This window comes from Maniola jurtina, chromosome 13, assembly GCF_905333055.1.
Source record: "Maniola jurtina chromosome 13, ilManJurt1.1, whole genome shotgun sequence".
In the NCBI taxonomy this organism is placed as follows: Eukaryota; Metazoa; Arthropoda; class Insecta; order Lepidoptera; family Nymphalidae; genus Maniola; species Maniola jurtina.
In genome coordinates, this window is record NC_060041.1 from 5733503 (window position 1) to 5746683 (window position 13181).

General features: G+C 34.9%; 1 protein-coding gene across 1 annotated transcript; it reads right to left on the bottom strand.

Moving 5' to 3' along the window:
• Positions 1-1145: 1145 nt before the first annotated feature.
• LOC123870649 (pupal cuticle protein-like) lies at positions 1146-12764 on the bottom strand. Its single transcript, XM_045913994.1, has 3 exons — positions 12635-12764; positions 2247-2487; positions 1146-1729 (listed from the first exon to the last, which is right to left on the bottom strand). Exons 1-3 carry the CDS (start codon positions 12644-12646, stop codon positions 1323-1325), a joined length of 660 nt encoding a protein of 219 aa, XP_045769950.1. The 5' UTR covers positions 12647-12764; the 3' UTR covers positions 1146-1322.
• Between the last annotated feature and the right edge of the window lie 417 nt (positions 12765-13181).

Genomic DNA, 13181 nt, shown 5'->3' on the forward strand with positions numbered 1-13181 from the left:
GCTAGTAGTTATAAAAACTTAGAATTGTTTCCAATAATTTTTAGTTAAATGTTAACTATAGGTAGGTCGACTCCAACGGTCATTCGCCAACTAGGTATGGCCTGCGCACTACAATTTCAGCTTGCTTACGGTTTGGGGCCTAAACTTAAACCATCAGCAAGCTGAATTTGAAAAAGCCCAAACTTTGAGCATCTAGTGACCTTGGTTCCTTTTTCGGGATTTCGTCGTTCGGTATCTTGACCTTTAGTAAAACATTACAGTCCCTTGCGGAGATCACACGGCATCAAATGACTTTTAGAATGTACATATGATATTGTTAGGTAGTGCTTTTTTTAAAATATTTTGTTTAATCCTTGCCTGCATATTTTATTTTATAATAGAGGTAGTAGTATTCTTTAGTATAAATTAGTAGTACCTCGTAGTGTGTACTACGAGGTACTACTAATTTATTATAAAGAATACTTTACTTTTTAAGGCTCCCGCTGAAAACCAGCGCTGCAGCTTGCTGTAGCATTATGCTGAGTGGGACACCTATATTTGGTCACTTTATTTTGTATATTTTTACTTATACTTTAAGTAAAATAATATGTAGATTAATTCTTTTCGTTTTAGGGTACTTTTTTTTTTCTCTCTCGTCTGGCTTTACAAAGATTAGCCAATGTCAAGTTTGTAGTTATTTGTAACAAGTTAGTTAAACTGTACAAGCATGGACCCCGTCTGTGCCGGCGCTCGCCGACATACGCACGTCACCCCTTTAGAGCGCCTTCCAGTATCAGTTAAACACTCCAAAAAGGCAGAGCACGCCTGCCAGCTAACACCGACACAGACGAAGTCCGGGTACATTGTTAGTATGTTATAGTGATGATCAAATAAAAAAGTTTTCTTTTTTTCTTTCTTAAACAAACTCTCTATAAAATTTTATATTAAAAATGATTTTGATACTTTTTATTAAAAAATGACTCTTATCTGAGGATGAAAGTTGATTGTTGAGCAAAATAATTATCCGTCCATAAAAAACTATCTTAATCCGCATTCGCATCAATTAATGCGGAGCTTTGATGGATGCTCATTCGTATCTGCAACAAGTACTTAATGACTGAAAATTGCAAAGAATTTGGACGCGCGTGTGGGAAAAGAAACAAATGTTTTGTAACATTATAATTTTTTTATTACATTATTTAGGTACAAAACTCGCTCTAGCATCGCTATACACATCGTCATTCAACTCTATACAGCTTAACATTTTTTTTTTTTTGGTTTTTTATTCACTTTTGTATAAAAAATACTTTCAGGCAGTGCGGGGGCCGAATCGGAGGTAGATCTTAGTGCCAGCCGTGGGCGCCGTGGCCGCCCTGGGCATCCCAGGGTTCTTCGGGCGCGGAGGCGGCGGCTTGCGCGGCGTGGGCGAACTGCGCGAAGTGCGCAGCGCGCGCGTGCTGTACCTCAGGGGTGTCTACGACGTACTGGCCGTCGTGGGTGAGTTGAATGTGGGCCTGGGGGCCGGTCCACTTGCCGTACCCGCCGGCGTATCCGGCTCCGTAACCGGCGCCGTAACCAGCGCCGTAGCCTGCGCCCAAGCCGGCGCCGGCGCCGGCGTAGCCGCCGTGGGAGGCCTTGGCTGCCGCCGCGGAGAGGGCAGCGATGTGCGCGGCTTTCAGGTGGGCGACCTCGGGGGTGTCAATGACGCGACCGTCATGTGCTAGAGGAGCGGGGCCATATTTGATGAGACCTGCAAATAAGTAAACGAAGGCGTTTATTACACAATTCGACCGAAACTTAAAAGATGATGGATTCAGAACTTTGTGAAGATCTCCCACTTGTACGGACTTCGACCTTGGGAGGTCGGGGGTTCGATTTCGAGCACGTACCTCTAACTTTTCGTACTTTAACGGTGAAGTAAAATATGGGACCTAACGTAGGTTAAGTAACTGACTACCCTGGCGCAATACTGAGTGCTCTGGTCTTTTAAGCAGGGGAAGGCCCTGGATTGGATTCGAATTAGAATAGATAATTTCTAAATTTGCTCTGGTCTGGTCTAGTGGGAGGCTACCGCGCCGTGACTTAGGTGAGTTACCATCCTACAGGCAAAGCCGTGCCGTCATGCGAATTAGCGGAGCGAACCGAAACCAAGTTAGCTCGTTAGACTGCTTGATCACTTATCAAAAGATGAGATCGCAGTCAAGGGCTAACTTGTAGTGGAATAAAAAAATGTAGGAATGAGGTATGAATGAAGATAAATAACGTACCAGCAGCTGGCGCTCCGTAGTGTGCGCCTGCGCCGTTCGCGGGTCCGTAGGCGCCGCCGGCGGGCGCCCAGGCTCCGTGCGACGATGAGGCTTGCGCGTGCGCGGCTAGGTGGGCGGCTTTTGCGTGTGCTACTTCCGGTGTGTCGAGCAGGTATTTGCCGTCGGGGCTGAGGGCTATGTGTGCTGGAGGGCCCGCGTAGTAGGATGCTTGCGCGAGGCAGAGGGAAGCGGCGAGGATAATCTGCAACAATCAATCATTTTCTTTTAAATACCTATCTTAAATTTTTATGTAGTAAAAATAAACAACTTCTTACAAGTGTATAAAAGTATAAACTGACTGACATATCGGCATATATGACTAGAAAACTTATCGATCTGAAACATAAATAATAAAGGAACCTTAACGTTATCAGTAGATATTAGAGTGAGAAGGTTTCTTTAAAGTTTAAACTAACTAAACGAAAAAAACCACATTTAAAGGAATACCAAATAATAATGTTATATCAGAATGTTTGTACACTACATTTATTTATTGGAAACTAAAAAAATATGTAATGCATAGTATCGTTACGCTATAAACCTTTTAAAGAAAGAATTGGAATTCCTATATGTCTGTATAATTGATAATCACTTCATGATCGTGGGATAATTTGTGAGGTATTTGTACTGATAACAATTTGTGAGTTATCGGTGCAATCAATCTTTTTCTCGGTAACTTGGTTTAACGATTATGGGCATTGCAGCTCCTTATGTGGAGCCGACATCATATTTATTGATGACTGCTTCTAGTAAATATGATATATAAATTGATTTATATCAATAACTGTTTTTGATTGGACAGAAGGGATAGACAATGTAGTACGGCAGCGACACGTGTACGATTTGTAACAGGGCTCTCTCCGTCACTTACTCCATACAATTGTAGCCCCAATTTCATTTGAATATTAAGCAACCAAAGTCCATGAAAGACAAATAGAGATTTTTCATTGATTTTTTTTGCATAGGTACCTACCTATAGTTAAAGACCTAAAGAGTGATATGGGCTACTGTTCCTATCCTGGAAATTGAAAGAGTTCCCATGGAACTTTTAAAAACCTAAATCAAAGCGGATGAAATCGCTAGCATCAGCTAGTTGGTTATAATGACCAAAACATTATTACGCCTTGGATATTTGTAGCAAAAGAGTTAATTAACATCGCTTATCTATATAGCTAAATAGCTATTGCGACGTCCTTTCAATGTTATTTTAACATATTATTTTGACTGTACGTATATATAGTTATAGGCAAGTGTAGGTACGAGTATGTGTAAGTTTACATTGCTCGAATGTTTATACTATTATTGTACTTATTGTACTATTTTAGGAACATAGTACCTACTTCAATCAGTGAATTTAATTTTGTATACAATTTAAAGATTTTTCATTCGAGTAGGTATCTATACCTAGATAAATATAGGTACCTATTAAGAAAGATACAGTTCTAAAAACGCTTAATCGATCCACAATACGATTCGATCTTTCACGCGTAGTTGGTCAAAAAAACCTAGATCTCCAATCACTTATTTGTAGTGTCTACAGAAAAAGTTTCTTAGAAAATACGTAGGTACCCACTTTGTATTACACGGCTTACTACACCGGTATAAATTGAATTACTTGTAAGAAAGACCGTCTATTACATTCAATAGGTACAGTTATCCAGAATATAAAAAGTCAGTTGTGCATTTAGAAAGAGAAGCAAAAACGTTGCTAACTTTACTCAGGCAAAATTAACTGGCACCCTGTAATACCAAGATTCTTACGTTATCGAGCCAAAATAGTGCAGATTTGTTCACACAATTCTTTCGTGAACCTACCTAGTTACTGATGTAAATTGTTAATTGTACACTTTGTTTTGTGTTAATCTCATTTCGACATTTAGGTAAGTAGGTAGACTCAGTGTGAATGAAAAGGTCGTAAAAATGTAATATAGTTAAGAAATTCGGTGCAGTAATAAAACGTGACGAGATCATTATTAGGGTTCCGTACCAAAAAGGTGGCTAACGTACGACGTAACGTTACGTAACGTAAAACGGAGTCCTATTACTAAGCCTCCGCCGTCCGTTCGTCTGTCTGTAAGCGCGCTGTGTATCTCATGAACCGTCTGTATTTCTATTTCTGCTATAACAACTAATAACAAAAACCCAGATGGCGAATTTAAAAATGGCTGTCACGCAAATTTTGTAGAAAATACTTCTTTATTCTTCAGAAAATAGAAAGAAAAGACACAGACGTACCTACAGTTCCTATGCCTACCTATAGATAGTTGAACCTGATATTTGGCAATAAACTAGGTATTACATTATCAGACTAGTCTACAATACGATTTCCATAAACGAAATTAATTCCAGTACTTAACCAATACCTATTATGTAAAGCCGTTGTAAATGATTCATATAATCGGAGCAAGTTTAAGTGATAAAGGTGTGGCTTGCATTGCCCTATGATAACAGATAAACTGGGAAACTAAGTCAACCGGTAATTATGTACAATGGCCGATTTATCTGAAGCAAGCGCGAAAGTTTATGTAACAGGTAGCGATATACCAACTATAATGACTAAAAATCTTAAACAATATTTTTAGAATATATGATGCTCGCAATTTCGTCTGCGTGAATATAGGTTTTTAATGAAATTCCCGTGGGTTAGTTACCCAATCTTACTACTCATTTATTGTCCGAAATAAAAACTAGTTCCTGGCTCGTAAATTCTACTTCCCTACTGAAATTAAGTCCTACATAGTCTTAATTAATCTGTTTAAATTTACATAGCTTCGTACAATTTAAAGCTATAATTAAAGCGAGCCGTAAGCCCTAAATCAATTATTTATCGATTAAATATTTTACCGATATGGACTAACAAAGTCATTAACAACACTATCAAGAGCAAAGCTTTATTGACTTGTACAGAATTACTGACTCTAGTTACAATTGGAAACTATATCTTATTACAAAATAAACCGCACGCACTTATTGGAATTTCAATATCGTACGAAAACCGCAACTTTTTACCTTCACGTAAAGATAGGATGCCAACACAATATCTATACATATAATAAAATTGTAGAAAAGTGGTGTCTGTACAATGGAAATATATAAAAAAAAAGTAGCAGGGGTTGTTATTATATCGATGCCGAACCCGAAATTGTAATTAATTTTTTTTTTGTCTGTTTGTCTGTTTGTCTGTTTGTCTGTTTGTCTGTGTGTTTGTGCACGCTAATCTCAGAAACGGCTTATTCGATTTAGATACGGTTTTCACTAATATATTGTAGTAAGCTTCACTTAGGATTTAGTGTTTATTTCATGTCAATCGGTTCATAAATAAAAAAGTTATGTCAATTTAAAGAATCACGGCGCCTCGCGCCTGAGCGTCCGTGGCTATATAAAGCGCGAAAAGTCACTATTCCACGCGAACGAAGTCGCGGGCACAGCTAGTCTTACTTATATGTACTTTGATCGAGCAATACTTGTATAAAATAATTTACGCAAAAATTGGTTTAACCGAAACGTCATTAACGATTTGGATGAAATTTTATATCGTAATAATGTTTTACTTTCCAAACTTATCTAGGTACCATTGTAAATAAGTACCTAAATTGGTTTTCACACAAAAAAATTAAAAGACGCTAACGAAAATATCTGAATAATTGAACCTTTAATTTTAAAACAAATTTATTTTCGCAGTCGCAGAAAAAATTCCGAATTTAGATTATAATCCCATTTGTTTCCTATTGTTGGCATTTTAATATCTAAAAATAATTATTTAAGGAATAAATACGCATATTACTAGAGTTTAGAAGTTGGAAGATTGAATTCATAACCTAAGTATTATTGTGATAATATCTAAAGTGTAACTAAAATATCAAAAAATACGAACTATTATTTAAAAAAACTGGCAGCTTACTTTTTCAAAGAAATAAATTAATTTTTCAAATTAAATATACTTAGATTGACAAAGTATAAGTACAGAAAGGTAATTACAATGTGTTCATTTCAAATATGAAGTGGGCTGGAACAATTTTGTAGAAATAGTCAGTTGTGATTGCAAAGGTAAAGCGAATGGATAATAACAAAAACGTGTAACAAATGTCGCATCATTCTCCATTATTCTTTTAAAACTAGATTATATTATTGCGTAGCTTTATTGAGAGTTGCTTTTGTAGAAATACAAAATGGCCCCTATATAATTTAATATCAAACAATAGTTATTTCTGAAATGAAGCTTTTCTCTCTGGGTATTAAATACCTACTATCTTTCCATAAATTATGATGATCATGTTTTATTATTTTACTAGCTGACGCCCGCGACTTCGTCCGCGTGGATTTAGGTTTTCCAAAATCCCGTGGGAACTCTTTGATTTCCCGGGATCAAAATAGCCTATGTGCTAATTCAGGATATTATCTATCTCCATTCCGAATTTCAGCCAAATCCATCCAGTGGTTTTAGCGTGAAGGGGTAACAAACATACACACACACACAGATACACACAAACTTTCGCCTTTATTATATAAAGTGTGATAGTGTGATATCCGAATTGCCATTAATTTGAGCATTTTGTACAAACTATTAATTAATGACTATAAAATATTTCGCAAGAGGATACCATTTGATCACAAATGTTGTATATGGTTTAATCCACTTTTTGTTGCCTTAAATTATTATATACCTAGATGTTCTCCGCTAGGTCAACCAGAACTGGTACACCGAGAGTAAGGTGGCGGATCTTTGGTCTACATTCTGAATCGAATGAAGGTCTTCTGCCTTAAATACGTAGGATCAGATATTTTTATATACTTAATTTCTGCATTTCAAATTACACTAAGCCTCTTTTGGATAGGTTTTCCATTTACCAACCTACGACTTCATAAATAATCATAAGGATAAATTGTAATAAAATATAACGAGTTGCATCTTGCACTTAAAAGTTTTTTGCCGAATAGACTTCAAAGCAAAATTAAACACGCAGTTAAACGACTGCGGTACATTCTTTATTGCACACAAATTATATTTTTACACACGTTAATTATAAATTAAAATCGGTCCATTTATTATCAAATCAACACTGTAAGTAAGTATCTTACTTTTTTACTAACACTTGCGTGCCTTGAACATAATCGCGTTCCAATTTAAAAAGGGAAACTTATTTCTGACATCTGATATTTGATATCATTTATATTTCTCTATTCCTAATATTAACAGGGGTCTCTCCGTCACTCGCTCCATACAAACGTAGTTCCAATTTCATTTGAATATTAAGCAACCAAAGTCCATGAAATTTTGCAGACATATTCTAGAAACTAATATCTATGCCTGTGGTTTTCCAGATTTCTGTTAAAATATTCGGTTTCAAAGTTACGCGGTCTTAAAAATTCATATACAAATCTTTGAGCCCCTGTAATTTTAATACTACATATTTTTAGGAAAATCTATAACACCACAGGCACAGATATTAGTTTCTAGAATATGTCTGCAAAATTTCATGGACTTTGATTGCTTAATATTTAAATGAAATTGGAACTACGATTGTATGGAGTAAGTGACGGAGAGAGCCCTGTTAAGTTAGTACCTAGTATTCTCAAATATGTTTTTCTTTGTCACATAATTCAGGTAGGGAGTCTAATCTCTTTTCCGAAACCTTTAAACTATAGGTACCTAAGGTCTTGACCGCTCCCGTTGTTTCATAAACAATCGACGGTTGTGAAATAGCAATTGAATAGCCACGGTCAATCGTAAAGGTCGATCTAGTTCCCTTTATACTTAGGAGCAACGTGGGAGCAACATTTGGAAAAGATCCTTTGACATTTGGAAATGTTATGAATTGTGTGAAACAATATCGAGTCTATCGAGTCGCCTTGGTAATTTGCATTTATGTGAGCATAAATGATATTAAAGTTAATTGCAGATATTAGTCATTGCTGCTACTACTTTTGTATTTCAACTAGGATAACGTTTAACAGAATACTTAATGTGTAAATGCACAAAAGTGTAATTGAAAAAAATAACATTTAAGTTTTATGTATTTTTGGTTAGGTACTTTGATGTAAAATGCTTTGTTTTACAGCGGTATGCTGAAAATTTAAAGGTGGTTTTTAAAATAGCTATTTCTAGGGTGGATAGGATATATAGTATAGCAAATGTTACGTAAAAACGCGAAAGACTTAAGATTGTCTTAACTTGTAAGATCTTTTTCCAGTATTTGGGGCCTAGGAACGACAACCTATTTCATAGACACGGAAATTACTGTTTATTATCATTGTTGCAGTAAAACTGGAGTATTGTATTTGGAAAATGATTACATCGTTCTATGGGCAGAACAAAGCAAGTGTATAATTTGGAGGCGTGGACCTCATATCGATTCGCCTTTGCATTCTGTTGCAAACGTCTCTTTTGCAATGGATCGGAATTATCATTCAGTGAACTGGTGCACAACCAGTTGCATTGCTCAAGAAAGGAAGTGGGCGTGAGGAAGTGTTATGATTTTCTGAAGGTTACTTGGTGCTTGCTGGTATCTGAAATTTTCACGAGAGCTAGGTGGGTACAACTTCTTACTAACTGCATAGACTAATTTATATGCTTTGCAGATTATTTAAGATTTACTCAGAAAGTTTTGTAAAACAAAAGATTAAAATTGTAGGTAAGTTCTTAATCAAACATAAATATGTAATTAGATGACGATTTCGCGTTGATTTAAGTTTTTAAAAATCCCATAGGGACTCCTTTGAAGAAACACGAAAATGTAGCCTATGTCTGTCCCCGGCATGCAAGCTATCTCTGTGCCCGTCAAAGGCGATGGAGCTACAAAATGCAGTAACCGTGAAAAGCTTGCAGACAGACAGATACACTGGCATTTATAATATATGTTGGATGTGGCTAAAAAATGATATCAAACGTATATCACTTCAAATAAACTTACAGAAAGGGTCATTCTGAAAAACTGATCCCCATGACCTGTCTTATTTATGTTGCTAAGCAGGGAAATGTATGCATCTAAAGTTATTACTCATACCCGTTACAGTAGTAGGTCAATAATATTACGAAGGTTATAAGTAAAATTTCGCGATAGAAATTATTTATTGCCCGCGTCACGCTCAATCGAAGTGTGTTCGACTTTGCGGTCAGTTGCAATGATTGTTAATGATAGGAGAAACTTGACAAATAAGCGAGTTTTATTGGTCTAGTGTTGGTTCACACACTGAATCATAATATTGTTTATGGTTTGACGAAACTTATTGTCCAAAAAAAACGTAAAAAATCTAACGAAGATACAAACAACTTAAACTACAAAAAAGTCACATGAAAATATGGAACTCTACCTCCTTTAAAAGAAGATAATCATTTTGAGTGGGATATGAGTTGACATAATATTGATCAATCTCTTTTTAAGTAAATATGAAACAAAATCAAGTCAATTTACTAAAAAATAAGTAAGTAATATCTACTTATAAAAATAGAAAAATAAAACTAGCTAAAAATAGCATATTTAGCCTACGAGAAGTTACGACTACACAAAAATAATCCCATTAAATACCTAAGCCATTTGATGTCTGGTGAGGCGTCTAATATGCGCTTCCACCTAAGACAAATAAAAAGACACAGGCTTAGGTATTAAAAAATAAATACTGCTTTATAACAACTGCTGAAGTGATTGACAGACAAAGTAAAAGCGGAAGACAGACGAATTTACTGAATACGAACAAATATTACGAATTTTCTTACTGCGGCGAGGTATTATTTATTGTATCTAATAATATGACAACTCATTGATTTTTTAAACTAAAAAGCATTTTCTGCTTACGAAAAGATGCGAGCTCGACCTACTCAGGCGTAAAATCATCTTCACGCAAGACGCCCACCCATAACTTACGCAATGCTATTTCAGAGTTTTTCATTCGCCTTTTGACACTAACTAGATTGCGGCGTTGCTCTTATTTCTTTCATGCATCTGCTTTGGCGAACCTTGACCAATTCATTGAAATAGGTGAAATTAACTCTGTACCAAACGTAGAAAATTAAAATATTTTGTAAAATTAGATCTTTATTCCTTTTTAAATTCTATTTTTTTAATTTGTTTTTTAAATTTAGAACGTACGTACCTACTTCTTTTTAAATTCCAGAAGTTACATTAATATTGAAATATTTTTGAGGAGAAATTTAAATATTGAATTTAATTTCAGGTATAATTAGTACTATAACTATTTGAATATCCACCCCGACTTCGCCTGGGTTGTACAATATGATATTTACAATCGACAACTATGTTTAAGTGAGGAAAAGAAACCCAGAATAAATTAGAAGAAGAACGTAGGGATCTATTAAGAAAGGACCCCTGCTAGAAAAATATTTTCGAAATTTCTAACCGAGTCAAACCGAGGTCGGTCAGCTACATAGTCAACAATAAAACGAAATTGGTTATCAATGTTGAAAAATGTTTGAACTGAAATGCAAATGAAAATTTTATCATAGCAATGACTAAGTGTAATGTGAATGTTGATATGCAATCTCGTAGGCGACAGCACTGCCGGATATGTAGATACATGAATTAATTGATAAATCATCAAATGCATTGTTGTCTTTTAAAATCGACCTTGACACAATATTTAAAACTTAAGTAGATACGATAGTCCGCCCAAGATACCGCCCCCAAGAGGTAAACGTAACCATATAATAATCTATCTAATAAGTAGAAACTTAGGTAATATTATAAATACGAAGTATATTTATGGTATGTCTTTCTGTCTGTTAGTTTTCACATTTCCGTGAGCACATCTTAATCAAAACACTTTTTAGTCCAGAACAAGAAATTCCTACGAGATTTTCGGAACACATAAATCCATGCAAAGAAAGTCCAGGACAATAGCTATTGTACTACTATAATAATATAATATTAATTACTTTTACATATTATTTTGATTTGAGTGCCATTGGCGTTAATTCTGATGTTTTTTCTAAAGTATATGTAGAGTATCTGCATTTTTTTAGGATTATCAAAAAAGGACGGAATATTATAATCTTTTAAACCCTCTAACCTTTAAGAAATCTATATAAATAAAAGACTTGTGTGACTATAACTGACAGGCAACTTACAATCCAAACCGCTAAACAGAGATTTGATATTTGGAGAAGACTAAGAAAGGTTTCCGGAAAATTCGCGCCCTGAGGGATTCGAAAAAGAGTTGTAAGTTTTTATCAAAAACCTCCATTTTGTAAGTGACATTTACGATTTTGGAATATTTATAATTTTGGAAATTTTATGCTCAAGACAATTTTCACGATTTTCCGAAATATTTAAACTGAAAGGTGATTTATCAAAAATAAGGAAAACCTTGACATTCTTCAGATAATAGCTATGAAAACCATAGTGTTTAGGTTCGTTCAAGTCCGCGGGAAGCGATTGAGATTACTTCATCACCTTAATCCTGGATCTGATGATGAAGTCAAAATGGAACTTCCAATCAATAATTATTGATTGGAAGTGAGTGGAAATATTTGAGCTCTTTTAATTTGTCTTTTTGAAACTCTTTACAATCTATGACAAAACTAATAATGAGGACCTGAGGTAAGTATTCTGGAATTTCTCAACGGATGTCGACAAGGTTCTTGGACGTTTGGGTAATTTGGCGAACTACTGTGGACTTTTTTGGTCATTTTTTTGAAGTGACAAAACATATTAACCAGGATCTAATGACGGGGTAGAAAATAAGCTGTTTAGTGCATATTAGTACATTATCATGTTATGACTTTTTGAAACTTTTTCAATTTATGACGACCAAACGCTGAGGTCCCAATCATGGTACTCTTCAAAGGATTGCGCTAAAAATAAGTAATTTCTTGTTGAAAATTTCTTTAGGTTGATAATTTTTTCTTTTTTACTTATTTTGTTAAATAAATAAAATTAATGATCCAATAAAGAAATTAGTATCTATTTGTCAACGGATATAATATATTGATTTTCTTATTACATATTGTATTCGTAGTTTATGCAAATATTTCAACAAATTTGTCCAAAGTAGCCACGATTTTACTCTAAATCCTACACTGATTACGATTTATGGCACTTATGCTAATTTTGTTGTACAATGATTATTTCTAACGTTAATTCTATTTGAATATTATTGTCTGTACTGTCTTGATAATATCTCCCATAGTTTCTTCGGATTGGTTATGACATAAAAGTACCTAAGACTTTCTTAAAAATTAATCATATTTTATAGTAGGTAAATGATAATTTACTAATTTTCTCAGTTATTTTAATCCCAAATACTAATAATTATTAATGAGTTTAATGTTTTCTTTTTAATAGTTATAAGACATAAAGTAGACTGATTAAATAATGAATTAAACACGAACTCACCAATGACTGCATGATTATTGTTTCTAAAACTAAGGTTGGGAGATCTCAAACGAACTATCTAAGCGCTGCTGGGAGTCAGTACTCGCCTAGAGAATTTCGCCTAAGCGTGTTTTCACCACCACTTCTAAAGTCGGAATGCTGTGGTTCAAAGCCTGCGCCCTTATATATGTAGCACCCCGCTAGGTAAGTCGTAATTGGAAACAATTAATTGGCAAGTGCAATGCCGTAATTTTAATTGTGATGCGGCTTGACGCACACGATAAGGGTGCTTTTGGGGATGAACCTGTTTGTCTCAAGGTCAAGGCTGTACTTCGATCGCAATTTATTATTTACTACAAGGAGCCTACATGTATTTATTATTGCTTAAAATTGTAGTGTAACTGTCATTAGTTTTTTTTTATTGGTAACAATTTTTTTTTTTTTGTTTTATATTGCATTTATTTAACGGGCAGCTCTCTATTTTTATATCTCAGCAATGCACTATTTTTTTTCAAATAAGTCTATAAGGAACTAATCCGTCCCTCTTTAATTATTGCAAGAATTTAAT

Coding starts and splice junctions, on each gene's coding strand:
- LOC123870649 (XM_045913994.1), bottom strand. Junction 1,730..2,246: donor CTACGGAGCGCCAGCTGCTG/GTACGTTATTTA, acceptor ACTTATTTGCAG/GTCTCATCAAATATGGCCCC.